Below are 22203 nucleotides of genomic sequence, written 5' to 3' on the forward strand. Positions count from 1 at the left end.
GCCGCAAAATGGATATTTAATTGAATTAAGTATGCTTAGATTTCCGCGACAAAAATACGATTAGATTGATTATTCATTAAAATAGTTATTTTCGGGATTTGGACACTAATTAATTAGATAGAATAAAACCGGGTTGCGTATCGGTTTTTGACCTATTAAAAATGGTTAAAAACTTATAATCTACTATTCCGCAGTACTTGATTTGAGTTCACTAATTAATTACTCCACTTGACATTAAGACAAACCTCAAAATCATGGAAACACAATTTAAAACAAAATTAATAAAATAAAAGAGATATAAAAACAAAAAATATTAGAAGACATTAGAAAAAATATAACTCATCTTGTGAAAAACATATAAAAACTAGATAATTAATTTTGGTTCATTGACGGACGTAGGTATAAAAAAGAAAATTATAAAGTAGTTAGTAAATAATTAGTCAAAAGACCATAATTGATTTAGTTTCAACCAAGTAGTACATTGGACAACAAAAAGTGGTATGGTACATATTTTATTTCAGCAAAAAAGTTGATTCCGTCGCTTTGGCGGTCCCCATACTCCTGCATTATACTACATATTTTGTTGATTAAGTTTCAGTTTGCTTTATACGTTTATTGTTCCACTCTAGGAGTATTAAAATTGGTATTGATAGTTTTAACTTGCATGAATTTATTATTTATTTATCCATCTAAAATTATAACGAAAATGAACAAATCAAAGTTTTTTTACTTAACTTATAGAATTAATGACAACAATTAATAATTTTCAGAGGCATTTGCATCATAATAACCATATAAAACAAAACAAATAATACTAAGATATTTGGCATTATAACATTTGTACGACATAATCAAGCTAAAAAATAAGCTAAGATTGAGAGAATGAGCGTTCCAAACGCAAGCAATAATACCAAACGTGTAGTAGAATCAGTTGCCTTATTCTTGGTCACAAGGCGAATCCCTCTATCCAAATCCAATCCTTCCAAAGACAAGCTAACTCCAGGGTCCCCCATTCTCACATCACTGCCCAACAACAGAGAGTTGTTGATGCCTTGCACATCATTATTTATGTATATATTTATGCTGCAGCTTCCCCGAGCCTCGCCGCCCTCATCATCCCCACCACCGGCTATCATCGACGCACCCACATTCCGGCCACTCAGCCTCACGTTTTCGAAGGCGCCGCGGATGATGGCTGGAGGGAAATGGTGGCTCATGGCTGCAGAGGACCTGAACCTGTTCTCTTTTTTGGGGGAGAAGTTTTTCATGGCTAGAAGTTTCTTGATCATATATAGAGATAGGTGTTTATGCATAGAGTTTTATATATAATGAGGGTGAAACAAGGAAAGTAGATATTCCAGTGGAATGACTTAATAAGCACTCAATCAAACTTTTGGGTTGAGGATATGCTTTACTCCTACCAAAAGCATTATAAGTTTGCTCCTAGCAAAATGTATAAATCACTAATCAAGTAGTTTAAGGGGTTTCTTTGATCATATTTTCCCTTTCAGTAAACAAGTTTATCCTTATTGTTTAGGGAGAATTTTCTTTTACTCTTTTTCTACCTTCAATGAGGCCAAAATGCTGAAATAGGATGACCACAATTCCCTTCCCAACACTTCACTAGTGAAAATACTAAAGTTTATTCACTTCATAAAGAAAATAAAACCTAGCTCTAAGTACAACTCTTTCAGTTGGTCATCACTATCAACCTCATCCTACCAAAACTTATTCTATTGTACACTTTCTGCCTCTGAAGGCGATACTCACACGGTCACACCCAACAATGGCATGGTTCTCGTTGGAGTTGGGCTACAATCCAGATGGTCGGTCACCTGTCACCGGCTCTTCAGCCTGATGGATCATCAGTAGCAGCTGGAAGTGAAGGAGAGCAGGTGGAGTGGGGAATGCGTGCTCATAGATAGAACAGAGCCTCAAACTGAGGACTGGTATCAGAAATCCGGAACACCACTGGACCGTGATGAGTACTCCGACACCAGCTTTAGGAACATGGACGATTTGTCCTCTAACAGTCGTGCTGGAGTATCATACTCTGCAACCCGACCTGCAAAACGTACATACAAATATCCAGAGGGATTAGTGTAGCTCCATGCGTGTTCTGCTAGCAATCCCATTGAAGGGGTAGGATTCAGTTTAGATAACTGCAAGATTAGTAGCCCAAATATGAGATTGCAAACACAACATCTAGCCTTTCATCTAGATTGCAATGCATAGGAAAATATAATGGGCCTTGAATGTGAAGAAAATAATGAAACTGGGCAGATGCATGCGCTTAGTGACATGAGCTATTGGCGGAGTAAGAGATAAGAGAAACTCCATGAAAGTACAAGCAGGACCTGAACTATTCACAATCATAATTCATAACAGGTGCAGAAAGAAGAGGTTCGCACCAACGTATATTAGAAATTTAGGCTAAGCTTTTTTTGGTTTGACATATTCTCTCAAAATAAAAACCAAAGACAAATTTCCATTTCATCCACTATGATATTCTTAATTTCATACACATGAAATTATTACTATCGAACTCCTTCAGAAAAGACCATTTGTATGACTCTCACAAGGTAACGCGTGATAAGTCTAGTATAAGTGAAAATCTGAAAGGGTATAGAAGCGCACCATCACTGAGGACCAAAACCATGTCGCTGTCAATCACAGTTGGGATACGATGAGCAATTGTGCATACAGTGCAGTCCTTAAATTCTGATCTTATTATCTTTTGGATGAGGTTATCCGTCGCAGAGTCAACCGAGGCCGTTGCCTCATCAAGAACCAAAATTTTCGCCTGTTTAAGTAAAGCTCGACCAAGTGATACCAGCTGTCGCTGGCCCACACTCCAGTTATCTCCATTTTCTATAACTGTGAACATCAGATACAACAAATCACTTCTTGTTGCTCAAAACTACGTAGGTTGGGCTCATTTGCCACTTAAGAAGCTTGATTCAAGTTAACTACTAGGATAGTTGCGTACCAGGTGTATCAAGCTTTTGCTCTTTTTGACGAACGACATCACCTAGCTGTGATTTATCAAGTGCCTGTCGCAATTGATGTATGGAATGAAATCATGAAAATTTTCAAGAATTGGCAACAAAACACCAAACATTGAACAAAATTCGTTAAAGGACTGGTTTTTTATATCATCTTAAGAAATCAACATTCAGCATTTGTGTCCAAATGGCTACCTGCCAAACATCTTGATCCGGATGCTCCCCAAGTGGGTCTAGATTGTCTCTGATAGTTCCTTCAAACAATGTTGGATCCTGGGGAATGATGCTCAGCCTGTTCCGCAGGTCGTGAAGACCAATTTTTGAAATATCAATATTATCAATAATTATTCTACCCCCGGCCGGCTCAATCAACCTAAACAGAGCCTGGATCATGGTCGATTTACCACTTCCAGTACGCCCAACAATTCCAATTTTCTTTCCACCTGGAAATATGCAGGAGACACCATGGAGCACGACAGGAAGATTCTCCTTGTAACGAACCTGTAGAGGACAAGATAGTCAGATAGGACTCTTTAAGTTCATCTCACTCCCAGCTTTACTTAACTCTATCACTGCTTGAGCGCAATCGGCTTATAGCATGCTAAAGACTCCATAAGTACATTACGTGGAAATTTGGGCATATTTCAAATTTACAATGATCAAGCTGGTCCGACTAGAATGCAACACTATGTACAAAGTTTTAAGACAGAAAAGGATGGATAGGTTTGCCTCCTTGGATAGGATATTTATGCTTACACTTGACATCTAAAAATAAATAAACAGGAAGGTAAACAGAACAAAAAATATAGCATACCTTTAAATCAATTAGTTCAATTGTGCCATTTTCAGGCCATGAAGATGGAGGTCGCGAGTCTTCAATAACTGCTGGTGCTTCGCTAGGTATATGGCAGTATTGATGAATCCTTTCTATGGATATGATTTTGTTTTCAAGCTTGCAAAAGCTAAGAATCCAACGTGATAAGCGGTTATTCATATTGAGGCCATATGTCACTGCAAGGCCAGCCATACCTGACGAAGATTTTACAATTAGAATACTAATAAAGTGACCTGTTGTCCAGCATCTTCTTCATTATTTTCTCAAAGAATGTAATTAACAGCTCATATACAATAAGTCACAGTTAGCTCAGCATATCTGTTATGTAGATTCTAGATAGACGTCCTTTTTTATCTAATGCTTACAAACAAAATAACTTTATTCATGTATGAAGTTTTTCATGATCATCACAGTAACATATACATAGACAGAAGCCATCATCCCTTTTGTCCAAAGTTCACATATGACAAGAAAGTGTACGCTTTCTCCTCATTGAGGTAAAAGTAAAAGGTTATAGAAAGTCTCAACTAGATAAAGACTAGAAATAATTAACACTTTTGGCATGAAAGAAGAGTGATTTACTTACTTGGATCTATACTTCCAGCAGGTAAGCTCACAAGCAAGACTATGCAAAAAGCAAACACAAATGTGGACAACAATTCCATGCGCAAACAAAGCCATTCTATGGCTGCAACACTGCAAAAGAATGGACGAGCAAAGCAATCGAGAAGATAAAGATTCCTCTTCATGAATCTCTTTTCTTGCCCAAACCCTCTGATTGTAGCTGCTCCAGCAATAGATTCAGCAAAAAGATGAATTATTGGAGACTTCTGGATACTAACTATGCGGACTAGTTCTCTGGATGAAGCCATGTAATATTTCTGCACATGTAAAAGAAAAACGAACCACATCTTATTTCTCAATAAATCTTGAAAAGGACAATTATTTACACGTCATAATAACGATATAACAGAATTGAACAAGTGCATGCTAATGAGATTCAAAGTACTCATCATCAAAGTCATTCGAATAAAACCATGCAACACAAGACAAATGATAAATCATAATACATATAGTTCATCGTGATGGATTCAAATATATAAGCCACAATATAATGCAAACATGCTGATCATGCTTTATGTGGCTATTTTGGGCATATATTTTAAGTACATTTATGGCCATCCATGCATAAAGCCATAAACCAAAGATGATTATCTTGTTGGTGCAGACAGGTACATGCATTTACTTAGTTTACAACATCTGAACCACCAATTTACATAGAGGGAAGAATTTTCTTGCCATAATTACTCACCTGCATCCACACGCAAGCAATTGCCATTGGGATTACAAGAAGCAAAACTTCCCAGGTCACTTGTGTCATTACACCAATAATGCCAAGAAGTTGAATGGTTGTTGAAGCAAAGCCACCAAGTCTGAATGGAATATCAAGATCAACAACACTTTGATCAATTGACACCTGGTAATCACAGAAGATCATAAGAGGTGAACAAATGTTGAGAATTTTGGATGTAAAAACAGAACGACAGGGCATGAAAACCCATACCCAAAGCCCAACGTCAAGAATAGAAAAGGAAGAAGGGAATGGAACATGGCTTACACGATTCAGTATTCGTCCAGATGGAGTAGAGTCAAAGAAAGACATTGGCGCCCTAAATACTGTTCTGAGCATTTTCAGAAATAATTTTTGTGCAGCTGCAAGACCAAATGTAGCGACAAGAACAGCCCTGATAAATATGAACCAGGAGCTTCCAAAGGCAAGTGCCATATAAACACCAATAAGCATCATGCTACTGGTTTTAGGTTCGTCCCCAACAGTCTGTGGATTTGCCCAAGCCATCCACCAACTACTAGCTATTTGAAGGACCTGAAACATTGTTTGGGCAAGAATAATCAATGGAATCAATAAACCCTTATATGCAGCTGTCATATATGACAAATACACTTTCATGCTGACTCTTCCGCGCTCCCGCTCCTCATCCTGCACAAGCTGCTTTTTCCTTGAACGTTTAGCTTTCTTTTTCTCTTTAATTGCTTTCTTTTCTGATGAGGATACTCCTTCTTGGACTTCCTTTGCCAAACCAGTAATACTATTACTAGCTAAATTGGAATTTTCAACTGTGAGGAGAGACTTAAGATGATCATTTTCATCAGATTCTTCAGAAACTAGGTTGCAAAAATCCATCGCCTCAATTGCTTCATGATGAGCCTCCACCAATGTACTAAAATCTGTTCCTGCTTGCAAGAGTTCATCATATATTCCAGCTTGAATAATCTGACCTTCTTTCATAACCTACACAATAAGGTAGAAGGGATGCTGAAAGAACAGAAAGGCAATATGAATGTCTAACAACTATATATAATTCGTCTGAATCATTTATCTCCTATTTTATGAAAATGGGTTTGCAGCATGTGCAGTGTCTCCTAAAATTGTTTGCAGAAATTTCTCATATTCAAAGGATGATCCATGTCAAAGGCGATGAAGAAATTGACCACAAAATCTGGACAAGCTCAGCTAGTGCATAAGTTGATTATTTCCAGAGCTTATTAATGATAATTGAGAAGCCTAGAAAATCTATAGCAATACAAGAGTAGTTATACACTAACTACACTGACAAAAAAAATAACTTAATCTCTGTACTTTACAATGTCTTTTTTCTCATTTAAGCTGATAAAGTCGGACGGTTTTAGAAGGCTTGTCTCTGTAACAATCATAACTAGTTTAAAATCAATCCCATTAGATGCTGCTACTACCACAGTTAATCTGCCGCTAGGCAGAAGTTTACTAGCATTCTCGTTCATGCTGACCAGCATGAAAAATTTGTATCCTAAATTCCTAAGTCCTAACAATTGGATATCTTACATTTATGAGGGAATTAGTTTACGAGAAGATCCAGAAACACTGTCACCAATTAACTGTAATGCTCACATAAGCATGGGCAGAATTCATGAAATACGTGAGCATGGCATTGGAAGATAGTGCAAAGCAACAGAGCACCCTAAGCAATAACTCTAGGCTAGTTAGTAACCATATACAACTGACATAAACCAAGGTCTAAAACTCTACTGCAGGTGACAACATAATTAAAGGCTGAAGGCAATACCAAAATCAAGTCAGCAGCAGGTAAAAATTCGACTTGGTGGGTGACAAAAATGACAGTTTTTGTAGCTAGAGCCGTGAGTATATATTCCTGCAGTTTCAGAAAAAAATTTGTCAGCCAGATTCAATTTTCTAGATCCACAAACTGCAAATAACATAATAAAAAATTTTGGAAACCTTAAATAATTCTGAGCCAGTATGTGCATCAACAGCACTGAAGGGATCATCAAGCAAATAAATATCAGCATCTTGATACAGTGCCCTGGCAAGCTGCACACGTTGCTTCTGACCACCACTAAGATTTATCCCTCTATCACCAATAATGGTATGATCACCATGTGAGAATAGCTCCAGGTCTTTCTTCAGTGAACAGGCTTGAATAACACTCTTGTATTTTGCCTTGTCCATGGGACTTCCGAAGAGGATATTTTCTTCTATGTTTCCTGATTGAATCCATGCAGACTGAGAGACATACGCTGCAGATCCGCAAATTCTAACCTAACATATACAGCCAGAGATGAGCAGTCAGATTCAACCAAGTTTCTTGAGGTTAACTATGAGAACGAAGGGTAGGCAGAAAGGAAAGAATGTTAGCAGCCAAAACATCAAACTTACTTCACCAGAGATTTTCGGAATCTCACCGAGGATGCAAGAAAGGAAGCTCGACTTCCCAGAACCAACCACACCACAGACAGCCACACGCATTCCCTTCTCTACCTTGACATGTATGTTGGAAAGGGTTGGAGTAGGCGAACACTGATCCCAACAGAAGTCCCCATTTGTTATTTCTATGGCCACATTTGAAATGCCTCTGGGCAAGGTAGTGATTGCATCTTCTGGAAGCTCTTCCTCCTGCAGAAATGCAGAGATCCGATCAAGGGAGACTTTAGTCTGTGCCATCATGGATACCAAGTCAGGAAAATTTCTAAGTGGTTCTTGCAGGATCCGGAAAGTAGCCAGAGCAGAAAGAACACTGCCAGCTGTAAGCTGACCACCTAACAAAATGCAAGTCCCGAATGTAATAGCTGAAACAAATATAGGAGAGCTCCAGAATATAAATGTGATGAAAGCCTGAGAGTAAAGAGCTTTCCGCAGATACTTGAACTCCACATTCCGCATTTCTTCCAGAATCAAGCGGTACCTATCCTCCCAAGCCTGAGACTTCAGAATTCTCATGTTCCTGAGGCATTCTGAAGTCTTCCTCATCCTATCATCCTTGGCGGCCATCAACTTGTCTTGATAGCTTTCCTGAATCCTTGCCACTGGAACTGTTGCAATAATGGATACAACAGTGGCAATGAGAGTGGCAAGTGAAGCAATTCCAACGTTCTTGTACAGAATTGCAAGAGCAAGGATAATCTGGAGAGGAAGCATCCATATATCATGCAGATACCAAGAAAAATCCCCTACTCTCTGAACATCCACGGCCATATAGTTGACAATCTCTCCACTAGTGTGATTTTGCCTAGCTGAGCTTGAAAGCTTGAGGCCTTTCCTGTATACCATTGCTGTGAGAGCTGACCTAACATGCATACCCATAATATCAACCCCAAGATACCACTGTCGGCTTGTTATAGTCTCCAACAACTTTGCAGTGAACAAAATTCCAGCAAGAACATAACCCTCATTCGGATAAGTCCCCTTTCCACATAGGTAGTCCACAAAGTAGCTTATCATATATGGTCCGACATATGAAACCAAAGTGTTCAGCCCCGCAAATATTGCATTGCGCCAAGCTTCTTTCCAGAAAGACTTGAGGATAGCCCAAGCTAGAGACGGGGTTTTCTGAGGATCCTTGGCTTTCAGTTTCTCCCAATTTGAGTTCAATATCTTGTAATTGGTCTTGGAGCGGTCTTTTGGTGCAAGCAATGGAATATCCTTAAGCTCCAGTGGCCTTTTTGCTCCAATTGAAAGAAGTGGGTCCAGCCATGAAAGAGAGATCAAACTGAAAAGCCCAGCTTCACTGTAAGGAGTAACCTTAAGACACCCTGCTTCTTCTTCAAGCAGCAATGGCTCTTGAAGATCAGAGTTCCTACAGACTTGGATACCAGTAACACCCCCGAACGCAACAAAACAGATAAAAGCAAGAGCTGGGGTAACAATAATGTTCGCTAAAACATGAGAATCCAAGTGGCCTGATCCTTCTTTAAGAAATCCTTTACCATCATCATACAACATACACAGAGAAATAATAAAAGATGCAATCCACCAAACTCTCAACAACAGTGAATATTTCTCAGCAGCCTTGTATTTACAGTAAAGAACTGAAAAGCTCAGCACAAACCAAGCTAAACTTAGAGCTGCAGGCAGCAATAGCACAGTCCAACCAGAATTTCCACTCGCCTCCCGTATCAGACCAATTCCATCATACCCTAATACGAATATGTAAACCAACAAAACATAAAAGCAACACACCACCGAAGCTTTGTAGCTTTTGCCAATCACAATGTTATGAGCTTCCTCAACATCTGCAACTCCATTCTGCCTAACATCCCCATCACTCCCAACCAAGTCCTCCTTCCACAGACGAGCCCTGCCAAAACACAAGGCAATATACCTCGCAGACACAATCAACACGAACACAAGAACCAGTGCCAAATTGAAGCAAAATGAGGCCAATTCCAACAAGGACAGCTCCCCAAAGGCAAGCGCCACACCATTTGAAGCTCCAGCAATAGTCGTTTCAGCAGCCAATAAAAGATTGATACCCATAATAATCACCAATATTCAAACCAAGAACGCCAACACTATGAATGAAGTCCAGTGGCAACGTTAAAACGGGCGAGGGATCTAATAGTGCGAAAGGGCATTTCACCATCTGGCAATATAATGCGCAACGAATTGACAAGTCACAGACGCAGACAAAAACAATCTGCACACGGAAACAAATACATCTTTTTCATCAAAGCCAAATACAGAAAAACAGAGCAGACAAAAGGGGAAAAAAACAATCACACTAAAACTCCTCTCTCTCTTTCCTGTCAAATCACTTCTAACTTTTTGTACCTTGCCTCTATATTGCATACAAAAGTGAAAAAGGTGGGGAGAGAATTGAATCTGAAACATGTCATTCTAGGAAACATCGGAAGTGACCTGCGCTTGTCTTCACTCGCCAGCCTCCGGTGATCGCCGAGCTGATTTCTGCAAAATCGAGTACAAATACTCCACTGCAAATGATGAGGGAGGCAGCACCACCAAGCCACTGCTGCAGGAAGTAGGATTTTGCAATAGAGACGCTGGTATGCAAATCAGCAAATGTGTGTGTGAGAGAGACAGAAACAGAATGAGGTGAGAGATTGAAGATCTACGTGTATACAACTACATGATCTCATCATTTCACAGACTAGTATACCTAAAATAAATCTACTTTCATTTTCAAAAATTATTAAATACAAATTTCTTTTCCTACTAATCATATAAATTTAATCATCTATTCATATCACCTCAAGGCTCAATGTAAGCAGATAGGAGTTTTATATAAGTATTTATTTTATGGAATAGTATATAATAGAGTGTGAGTATAATTAATTTATAAATTGTAGGAATTATTTATTATTTATAGTAAAAATAAAATAAATTTTTTATTGGCAGATGGATCTAAATGATAAAACTCAAATTCTAATACCGGACTGGTGGAGTATTAACATCGTGTTGCTCCCAAAAATTTTAATATTTAAATTAAATGCTGGATAAAGTATTAATTTTATGAATGAATGTTTTGATGAGCTGAATTGACAATTGTGTTAGTGCCGTGTGATAGCATAACTCTGACAAAAATTGGTGATGAGATATGTATTTAGGGGAAAAATCAATTTTACACCATTATATATAGACAGGTGGCTGGATAAGGATCTCCTCGTCCATTTTTCTTACTCTACTCCTCATTCATTCTTCATTCACCTTTCACAATAAGTGATGATAGATTATTTTATTGTATTGTGAGGAATGAAGTAGAAAAAATAGATGAGGAGATTCTTATTTGGCTGAGGTTGGGTTGAGTTGGGTTGGATAATTGGATTGAATTGAGCCAAAATATAAAGAAGGCTACTAAACTTATTAGAGAGATAAAGAGAGTTAGGTCCATATACTAATATATCATGTGATTTATTTACTTTTGACACTATGTGCATATCCATCTAACTTATTATGATTTGGTATATCCACCAAATCATTATTAAACTGGGATAGTCGGTCGGTTTTAAACTAAAATTTATTATAGTGAGCACATGATTTTTTTTGTTAATTAATTCAATTTCACCGAAAGAATTGGTTCAAATTAAAGTAATTGTAGCATGGTTATGCTTGGTTTCATAAGAATAGTAGTATGGAGTACTATACAAATTTTTATTGGACAAAGTTTCACAAAAAGATCACTGTGGAATTGAAAAGATATATTCAGAAAAATTATGAAGTTATGTTCAATATCGTAACTTTTTAAAATGACTATAATTATTTTGTAATTTTGACATTTTGTTTAATTGTCCAATTTATTAGTATTTGGAGAGAATTATATATGACTCGGAAGCTAAAATCCATTATTTTTTTATAAATTTGTATAAAAGTATGACTTACAAAAGTCACTCATATAATTCCTTTCTAATCTAAATTAATTGGACAAGTGTGAAAAATGTTAAATTTCTGATATAGTTAACTATACTTGAAAGTTACGAAAAATGTAACTTGGACCAAATAAGATTGGGATGTATTATATACACTATATTAACTATAGTCTACGTATCATTTTATAAAATAGACCCCCAAATTCATTAACAATATTTCCATTACATTTTTCCCAACTTTCCTATTTTACCAATTACGCAACTAAACCCGTGTTATGTATAATTTTATCTATTTTTATACATGGAAGTAGTCTATAAAAGTAGGTTTTACATTCCATTAACTTTTCAAATCACTTTCCATTGCATTTCTAAAAATTCATGTTGGATTAATAAATTTTACGAAATAGAGAAAGTAATACAATCAATAATGACTTTTTGTGAGTAATATACAAATCTATAAAAAATATGATGGATTTTAGCTTCCGCAGCATCATACACATTTTTTTTCTAAATACAAATAAATTAAATGGTTAAATAAAATGTGAAAGTTGGGATATGATGATCATTTCATAACTTTCTTAAATTAATGACTCGCAACTATCTCAACCATCTACATTATATATGACAAGAAGATTTTGAGAGTTTTGGTTTAAGACTACCATCTTTCATCTCCAAACCAATTGTTCTTCTCCTTAGGACCAGTGGGACCATCTTCGCCGTACAGCTCCAACGGCAACTTGCTAAGAATGTTGTTCATAGAATTCCTGAACAAGGGCGGCAAGCGTTTGACAATATTATCCAACTCTGTTCTGGAATCATATACAATTCTTGGCCCCCATTTCCTCATATATTGTAACCAACAAGGTTCTTTGACTACATCTCCAAGATACTCAGCTGCAACGACTTCATATTGCCTGCTTGAATCAATGAAGTAGTCACTGCTAGCAGCATCGTTCCTTACTCCAATACCGAGTTTTGGATTGCCCTGGATGTAGGTTCCTGGGTGAGGATAGCTAGCATGACCATTTCTTGATGAATAAATGATGGCTTTGTTCCCCTCAATAAACTCCAAATCATAAGCATCTACCCATCCACCTCCACTATGTTGGGAAAAGTATATGCTCCACAGCTCCCCCGTGAAATTGCTTATCCGAAGAGTGAAGTGCTCCCAGTCACCTACATGGCGACCAACCTTGCTGAGGGCAATGCTCATCATCCCAATCTTCAATGTGCTCGGCCCGTTGAAAGGGAAAAAAATCCACATTACAATATCCGTGAAAGTCCCTCCAAACGCTGGTTTAACATGTAGATAAAGAACAGTACTTTCTATGTTTCCATGCTTAAGTTTCTCCCTCCCATCATCATAGGGCAAATCTATCCAATAATGTCCATCGTTTGACCCTCCACCGGGAAGAACGGATCCTTCAGCGTCAATGGCTTGTACTGACTCACCTGTACTATACAAGAGTGCTCCATTTTGGAAGAACCATGAGACTGAAGATGGCAGATAGACCTCATTAGGGTGAAAGAAAACAGTAGGTCCGTAATGCTCGACGATTGTATGAATTTGATCCATGGTGGGCATTGCATGTAAACTAGGGTCCAAGTTCTTCAAGCATGCAATATCAAGCTCTTCCCCTAAGCTACATTTACTATACAATGCACTGCAATAGAAAGTACCCGTTGATACACCTCGTCCATATATTCCACGATTTAGAGGCCTTGCATTCCAAACAGTAAGAGGGACTTTCAAATATTTGGAATACGTGCATGCTATCAAAGGACAAGCCTGACATGTATCAGTTAGGTCAGCACGAACACATTTCACCTCACTTGTCTCTGGTTTCTTCAACTTGTTGGTCACCACAAAGCCCAACGCTTTATAGCCCTCCGGCGGCTGTGGTAACCAGAAGTAACCGCATCCATCAAAGTTCTCATCTATTCCATCGTATGAACTCCATACTAATGAATAATCCACAGGATCCACGAGGGCTGACATGTGGTTAGAACTGTGGGTCGAAAGATCATGTCCACCAGCTGCTTCCCTAACAACAAGAACAAAGCCTCGTAAAGGCTTTTTATCTGATTGACAATAGTGACCAAGACAATAGAATCCATCAGGGATTAAAATTGGTTTATAGAAGCTAATACTTTGTTTCCCGTTCGTGGAAGGGTTGGAACACCAAATAAACTCAAAGTCAGTTATTTGGCAAACCTCTAATTCTCCTAATTCAATCCTTGAGGTAGCGAATCCATAACCTGTGTATATTTAAATCTAGTTAGCTCATAGCACAAGCAAAAATTGAATAGTAAAATCTATCATACCACAAGTATAAAAAGACAATCATCAAGTTAATTTAAAAATGGTATGATTTCACAAGGATGAAAATGATTATTCGATTCCACAGAAAACAGAGTAACTTAGAGCACATTCCTTATCCATATTTCATTCTAGTTTAAAATACAAACTGTGAAAGTAATCAACTCTAAAATAATGCACATCGATCATGAACACCAAAACTCTCAAGATTATCAACTTGATTGTTATGAGCATGCTATAGACATCAGAACTTGAATTCACATAGCCTAAAAATGATGAGAATCAATCTTAGAAATGAAAGCCAACAACAAAATCTCTCCTTACAATTAAAAAAAAACACAAATCTCTAAAATCTACAAAGGCGAATCGATCCGCTTGGAGATCGAGATGACGTACCTTGGGGCCATTGTGGAAGGGGTTCGGGCAGAGAGTAGAATTTGGGTTCGGGTTGAGTGAAATCGGTGACATTGGTCCATGACAAACATTTACATCCCAACCTCTTAAGCAACCAACACCAATTAAGGATAGCACCAAAAACCACATGAAGAATTCTCAGGATTTTGGTGAAAATGTGGAATTGACTCAACGTAAAAAGCGAAATGAATCGTTGATTATTTGGGAATTCTTCTTCATGCGATGTCCGTCTCTGTTTCCTCCTCATAACGGTTGTCAGAGAATCGAGAATTATTGGTGCTGATGCGACCTGATATCCGACCCGAATTTGTTGTGCTGGTTATTTGGGCCGGGTCTATCTTTCTTTATAGATTGTCTTGGCACGTCATTGAAAGTGGAAACGGGTCAAAGACAAGCACGCAAAATGCAATTATAAATTACTACTCCTAAATTACTTGATTTGCCCCAAAATGTAATACGTAGATTTACAAATGGCATGTGACAAAAAAGTTAAAGTGGAATCCTATTCGATCCAACGTGGTTCAATTTTTTAATAGCATGTGGTATATATTTTATTCATTAAAATAAGTACTCCATCTATCCTGCTTTTTGGCACTCGTTTGAGAAAAATGATAATAAATTAAAATTGAGAGAAAGTAAAATAATTAATAGAATAATGTATATACGACTCTCTTCTGTATTTTTCTATCTTTTACTTTACTTTCTCTTCAATTTAACTATTTATTATCATCTTCACAAAATAACGGCAAAAAAAATTCAATCACTTGAGTTGGGACGAAGGGAGTATTAATTTTTATAAGGAATAATTTCATTTTAATAAATTACTTCCCTCGTCCCCTAAGTGTCCCACTTTGACTTAGCACAAGTTTTAATAAATGTTAAAAAAAATTGAAAAAGTTAATGAAAGATGGGTCTTATTTTTATATATTGTTATGATAATAAAAAAGTGAGTGAAATGATTAGTATATAATTTAAGGTCTATTATAAAAAATAATAGTAAAAATGAAATGTGACAATTAATAAGGAATGAACCAAATAGAAAATTTGAACACATGCTTTGACTTAGCACAAGTTTTAATAAATGTTAAAAAAAATTGAAAAAGTTAATGAAAGATGGATCTTATTTTTATATATTGTTATGATAATAAAAAAGTGAGTGAAATGATTAGTATATAATTTAAGGTCTATTATAAAAAATAATAGTAAAAATAAAGTGTGACAATTAATAAGGAATGAACCAAATAGAAAATTTGAACACATGATTAAGAGACGGATGGAGTACTATTTTTTAATCAACACAAATGTTACTTTCCTTAAAAACAATTGATTTGTTCACGATATGAATCATATTTAACATAATTAATTATAGGGTAAATTGCAAAACAATATTATTAAATTTTGTCATTTTAGTAAATTTTTACTATTGTCTTTTCAAAATAATTAATTACCCCCTCCATTTCACAATAAGAATCACATTTTATCATTTCAGTTCTTCCCTCAATAAGAGTTCTATTTCACTTTTACTATAATGTGACTCCTATTATGGGGAGCGAGTATATCATAACTTTGAATTTTTTAAATTGTCAAATGGCGAAAAATATCAATAAGCTACGTGCCTGAATTTACTAATGTAGTGAATACATGTGTAAAAATTTAAGATGTGACTGACTATGTGTATTAAAAGATATATGGTTAGGGATCAATCCCTACCTTAGGTATAGAGCCGTATTAAATCTTTGGGTCAGTTGTCCTATACTTCAAAGTGCCTATAAATTAGCACGGGAAAAAGTCGATGAGAGCACCGATAAATACCATTGGTCTTATAACAAAAAAAGAGACGTAGTTTAAGTATTTGAACATTTTGTCCATCAATACATAATTTCTAGAGTGAACTAGTACATGTTTTATGAAACACTCCTTACTCATTCAATAAGCCGAATGAATAAGTAATGTCACTATTTGATATGCAAGACACTCATAAGAAATACTCCATTTGTTCCGCGGCAATTGAAGCATTTCTTTTCGATACAAAGAATAAGATATGGTTATTAGTGAGTTAAGTTGATTTGGTAATAAAATAATTTTAATGATGGGATGTTTTTAATTTTCAATTCAGTATATATGATGATTAGATTCATTATATTTTGTTTAACTGGAGAGTGATCAATTGCTAATTAATTAGCAATCCAAAACTAATACTAAATCTTAACCATTAGATTAGAATATAAATAATAAATAAAATTAGAGGGTATTAATGTAATTATCTCTCATTAAAATCATCTTAAAACTTTAAATTTATGTAACTCTCTCGATTTAAATTATTTTTTCGCAAAAAATATATCAAATTAAAGATAATTTTATAAGGATTCCAACGAGATCTCAATTGCATATGTTCCGACGACGTTCGGATTATAAAATTTAATATTTTTTATTTTAAATTTCGTAAATGTTGATAACCAGATTTTTATCAACAAATACATCAAAAATTCTCAATAAAACCATGTAAAAATCACAATAAATATGTGTTGATATTTTCTTGTACTAGTGTTGATATTTTATGTCATATTGTTGATATTTGTAATACACTATGTTGATATAAAAAAACATTCACGAAAATTATCATATGATAACATAATGACGATATTACCTTTTTGTTGATATTTTATCTACTATTTATTGAGATTCGTAAGATTTAATCTCAACCACTCATTTTAAAATCTAAGGATAAAGATTTGGTCTTGATTTTGGATTAGGATGCTATAAGCATCAGAATATGATCGTTGTTTAACTTATCTATATATGAGTAATTGAATGTCTCATATTATTTGATCTAAAATGTCATGTTTTTATTTAATTTTCAGTTTGTTCTATTTAATTTGAACTTTGATCTAAAATGTCATGTTTTTATTTAATTTTCAGTTTGTTCTATTTAATTTGAGCAATGCAGAAAAAAAATCAAATAAAACCAGAATTACATAAAAAATGAAAAATGTCATGTTTATTTATTTTTCAGGTTCAATTTTTGTTCTATCTAATCCAAATAATGCAGAAAAAATCAAACAAAATCAGATTTATATAAAAATGAAAAATGATTCAAAATATCATGTTTATTCAATTTTCAAATTCAGTTTTTGTTGTATTTATTCTGAATAATTGAGAAAAAAAACCCAAATAAAATCAGATTTACGTAAATGAAAAATAAGGAATTTAATTTTCAAGTTTGAGATTGGGTTTAGAATCCGAGCCTTAGATGGCGTCATCGCAGAATCTGAAAACAAGAAGGGGAAATTTGCATATCATCGCGTCACCGATCCTAGATCCGGCGAGACTTGTTTGGTTAATCCATCCATCGAGCCCGCAGCTTTCCGTCATAGAGAAATTAAGGTTCAGGCAGAGAGAGTGGAAGAGAGAATCGGGTGGAAGAGGGAAAAACGAGATGAAGGAAGAGAAAAAGGGGTGCGATGACGAAAATTAGGGTTTGAGTGCGCATCTGCTCCGGGGAATGAACGTTTTTTTGGGGTTGGGGATGATGAATTAATAAAATTACAATTAATGGATAATAAGGGATGGTTACTTGTTCACATCCTAGAAATAATTATGAAAACATGCTTATTACTACTACTATCTTATGATAATATATCCATCAACAAACTTAAGAATTAAATCACTACCTATTCAGAACACGAAATTTCAGAGTTCTAAACTCAATATTTAACTCACAAAATAAAACCATGATCGAAAGTTTACCTCGACTTTGCCGTATCCCACCAATTAAAAATCCGATTTCTCCTTTCAATAGCAGGAGAATATTTGCTTTCAAGATTACTTCATAAAATAATGGAGTTATGTCCTTTAAACGTGTGGAATATATCTATTCACTTTAATATGTTGTCTAGACTTATCGTTTGGCTTCTACACACATTTAACTTCATTCTCACTCTGCTAAACAAAAAAAAAGTTCGGGAAATCAGTTTTAGATTAAAAGACTAAATTGTCTGAAAAAAAGTTCGGGAAATCAGTTTTAGATTACAAGACTAAATTGTCTGTATAATAGTAAAGGACAATTTTGATTCTAAACGAATGAAATTTGGTCTAAAATAATTAATTTTGAAAAATAAGTCTATGACAAATGAAAATTTAGCTGAAGTAGTTATTTTTTTTACAATTCCGTCAAAAAATTAATGGTTAACGCTAATTGCATGGCCGTTAGTTTTTTACGGAACCGTAAAAAAAAGAACCACTACGACAAGGATTTCACTTGTTATGGACCTGTTTTTCAAAAAGTTTCATTTTAGATCAAATTTGTATTTTCGTTATATGTGTAGGACCAAGATTGACCTTTACTCTCTAGTTAATTCGGACATGAATTATATTCTAATTCGTACTATATTACTTTAATTCTTGATTTTCTCATCCTATCTCATAACTTATGGAAAAATATAGTACCTATATTTGTTAATTATACTTAATTTCCATATCGAATTATTTTGTCGAAAGTCTTCTCCGGTTTCCTAATCAGAATAGCAATTCTGCCTGGGCCCAATATTTGTTTGGGTATACGTTTAACCCCTAGCTTTTCCAGATTTCACACCACATAACCTTAGCAAAAAAAAAGCACCGTTAACCCCTAGTATTAAACTTATTCACGAATGACGTCATTTTTCAAAAACTTTTTTAGGACGAGAACGTCTCCCAGGTCATGGACGGCAGTTTTGTACTCCCTTTGTACATTCATAATTTACGCATTTTTTTTTAACACGGAATTAAGAAATAAATATTTAGTGTGCTAAATGGGTACGTGATAAAGTAAATAAAGTAAGAGAGAAAGAGAAAGAAAATAGAGAGAATAAAGAAGAAAAGAAAAAAATATATAAATAATAAAATACTAGAAAGAACGATGTATATGAAAATGGCTTAACTATAAAAGAACTTCTGATTCACTCATATGCAGGTAGGCCAGATCAATATGTTGCATTTCCAATGCTATGTAGGAACTTTCAAAGTTACGGAGAAGAATTTATTTTAATTAAGTGTAATAGCTCATCTATTTCCTTGTATTAGTGTCGGTTGCAGGAACTACAAAGACGTGATCTCGACTTTAGAATAACCTAAGTATTTTCTTTGTGTGGAGGTGTAAAATACAAGGATTATTATTTCAAGAGATATATTGAATACATATTTTGGAATTTACATACACAAATAGTCTACACAAACATTAAAGTACTTTTGGAAAATAGAAATACAAGAGATATATTGGATACATACTTTGGAATTTACGTACACAAATAGTCTACACTTGGGAGCACCTGGAATCTACACACACATTTTTGCTTACATCATAAGGCACAATAATTTTGGGGATACAACACCTCCACTTTAAAGGTCGTCATCTTCAGTGGTCTAATCAGTTTGTGCTCGGTGTATATACAACAGAATCTCAAATAGTTGTAGAGACAAGAAGATTTTGAGAGTCTTGGTTTAAGGCTACTATCTTTCATCTCCAAACCAATTGTTCTTCTCCTTAGGACTAGTGGGACCATCTTCACCATACAGCTCCAACGACAACTTGCTGAGAATGTTGTTCATACAATTCCTGAACAAGGGGGGCAAGCGTTTGACGATCTTATCCAACTCTATTTTGGAACCATAGACAGTTCTTGGTCCCCATTGCCTCATACATTGTAACCAACAAGATTTTTTGACTACATCGCCAATTGAATCGGTTTGCATGTAAATTAGGATCCAAGTTCTTCAAGCATGCAATATCAAGCTCTTCCCCTAAACTACAGTTACTACACGATGCACTACAATAGAAAGTACCCGTGTGGATACACCTTGCCCATAAATTCCACGATTTAGAGGCCTTGCATTCCAAACAGTAAGAGGGACTTTCAAAAACTTGGAATACGTGCATGCTATCAGGGGACAAGCCTCACATGTATCAGTTAGGTCAGCACGAACACATTTAACCTCATTCATCTCTGGTTTCTTCAACTTGTTGGTAACACCAAGGATTTATAACCCTAAGGCGGTTGTGGTAACAAGAAGTAACCGCATCCATCAAAGTTATCATCTCCTCCATCGTATGAACTTCATACTAATGAATAATCCACAGGATCCACAAGGGCCGACATGTGGTCATAACTGTGGGTCGAACGATCATGTTGACCACCAGCTATTTCTCTAGAGACAAGAACAAAGCCTCATAAAGGCTCTTTATCTAATTGACAATAGTGACCAAGACAATAGAATCCATCAGGGATTAAAATTGGTTTATAAAAGCTAATACTTTGTTTCCCATCCAAGGAAGGGTTGGAACACCAAATAAACTCAAAGTTAGTTATTTGGCAAACCTCTAATCCTCCTAATTCAATCCTTGAGGTAGCGAATCCATAACTGTATGTTTGAATCTAGTTAGCTCATAGCACAAGCAAAGACTGAATAGTAAAACCCCGTACCAATGGAATGCATAAGACCCCTTATCAATAGAAAATAAACATGAAATTCTCAATTTGAAAGAAGAATTGCAGAACCAAAACTAGAAATGAATACCCCTATTCGCCTAACTGGATTATGGAAAAAATTAAGAATTTGGCCCTTGTGTTGTAGCGCATCGTTGTGGCTATAGAATTTCAGAACCAAGAGAAAAAAGTTGTAACGCCCCACTTTTTGAACCCTAATTTTTTTTCATTTAATGCTGTGATGTCCGGGAATTAATTACCAAGTAAAATTGTAATTGTTTTTTTTTTTACCTAGTTTGAGTTGGAGCTTTGAATGTGTGTTGACTGAGTCAACTTCGATGATTACGTGACGTGACTATTTGAATAATTGATAACTTGTTATATGAGCTCGAAATTTGTGAAGGTGAAATCACAATGTGAATTGAATTAAATCCTTTGCTCGAGGAATATTTGTTGGACTCAATTCCGTGCTGGATCCGATAAATTAAATAAACAAAACAAATCCAATCTTGTGAAGTACAAATTATGGGCTACACAATTTAAATAAAATACAAGGATTTGAGCCAGTCCACTATTTAATAACTAATTTACACACTAATAGTGGACTGGCTCAAATCCTTGTATTTTATTTAAATTGTGTAGCCCACAATTTGTACTTCACAAGATTGGATTTGTTTTGTTTTATTTAATTTATCGGATCCAACACGGAATTGAGTCCAACAAATATTCCTCGAGCAAAGGATTTAATTCAATTCACATTGTGATTTCACCTTCACAAATTTCGAGCTCATATAACAAGTTATCAATTATTCAAATAGTTGATGTGTATTTTTCGAGCTTTTATATCAATAAACTAATAACACACAAGTATATCAAATAGCTCTAAAATTACAACTTTTCTGCAAGAGTACAGATGTAGATGTAGTAAAAGAGTGTCGAACCACAGGGAGGCGTACGGTTATCTAATTCGAAAGCAAGTAAATTTTTGGAATTTTTGGATTGAGAAACCAAATTGAAACAAAAACAAGTGAAGAAATAAAATGACAACACAAAATAAAACCAAAAGAGTGAGAACATTACTCCTAATATGCTCCAGTTGTGAATTATCTTAATGGACCAATAAAGCTAGCTATGGATTAAGGATTAATCTAATGAAAGTTGTAAATATCTCGTTCATTCTACTCACACTGAACATGTTCGCAGATGCTTGAATTTAACCTTGCTGAACACTAAGATCAAATCCGTACTCATCGGATTATCACTCCTACGGTAGCGTGGTAAGCTCTAACCCAACTTCTAAGTTCCAACGTACATGATTCATTTACAAAATCAATTGAACATTCCTCCAGAAGCACAGTAAATGTCCAACAATTATTGTAACGACATGTAAATTAACTTATCCAAGATTCATATGTTGAACACAATACAAATCTCAAACTCTTTATCTACGTTTTCACCTTTTAACCAAGTTAAAGAGACATTGGCTAAAAG

The 22203-nt window shown here is 35.4% G+C and overlaps 2 protein-coding genes and 1 pseudogene across 6 annotated transcripts; all 3 read right to left on the bottom strand.

The window, feature by feature from the left end:
• Window positions 1-1604: 1604 nt before the first annotated feature.
• LOC125220899 (ABC transporter C family member 5-like) lies at window positions 1605-10333 on the bottom strand. Its single transcript, XM_089062711.1, has 12 exons — window positions 10052-10333; window positions 7574-9830; window positions 7136-7456; window positions 6963-7049; window positions 5459-6151; window positions 5153-5317; window positions 4427-4721; window positions 3820-4034; window positions 3201-3506; window positions 2990-3053; window positions 2638-2877; window positions 1605-2065 (listed from the first exon to the last, which is right to left on the bottom strand). Exons 2-12 carry the CDS (start codon window positions 9668-9670, stop codon window positions 1953-1955), a joined length of 4596 nt encoding a protein of 1531 aa, XP_088918837.1. The 5' UTR covers window positions 9671-9830; window positions 10052-10333; the 3' UTR covers window positions 1605-1952.
• Window positions 10334-12052: 1719 nt separating this feature from the next.
• On the bottom strand, window positions 12053-18141 carry LOC125185184 (hypothetical protein At1g04090-like). Of its 5 annotated transcripts, none has more exons than XM_048081684.2 (4): window positions 17999-18140; window positions 15962-16017; window positions 14234-14606; window positions 12053-13776 (listed from the first exon to the last, which is right to left on the bottom strand). In XM_048081684.2, the coding sequence occupies exons 3-4, from the start codon at window positions 14496-14498 to the stop codon at window positions 12173-12175; spliced, it is 1869 nt and encodes a 622-aa protein (XP_047937641.1). In that variant the 5' UTR covers window positions 14499-14606; window positions 15962-16017; window positions 17999-18140; the 3' UTR covers window positions 12053-12172. The 5 variants fall into 5 exon arrangements, with proteins under 5 accessions (XP_047937641.1, XP_088918840.1, XP_047937642.1 ...); XM_089062714.1 differs by having other exon boundaries at window positions 17497-18134; XM_048081685.2 differs by lacking the exon at window positions 15962-16017 and having other exon boundaries at window positions 17999-18141.
• A 1597-nt stretch (window positions 18142-19738) lies between these two features.
• On the bottom strand, window positions 19739-21963 carry LOC148933615 (hypothetical protein At1g04090-like; annotated as a pseudogene).
• Between the last annotated feature and the right edge of the window lie 240 nt (window positions 21964-22203).

Source organism: Salvia hispanica, chromosome 1, assembly GCF_029641045.1.
Source record: "Salvia hispanica isolate PSC_SH4W2 chromosome 1, Shi_PSC_v1, whole genome shotgun sequence".
NCBI classification, from domain to species: Eukaryota; Viridiplantae; Streptophyta; class Magnoliopsida; order Lamiales; family Lamiaceae; genus Salvia; species Salvia hispanica.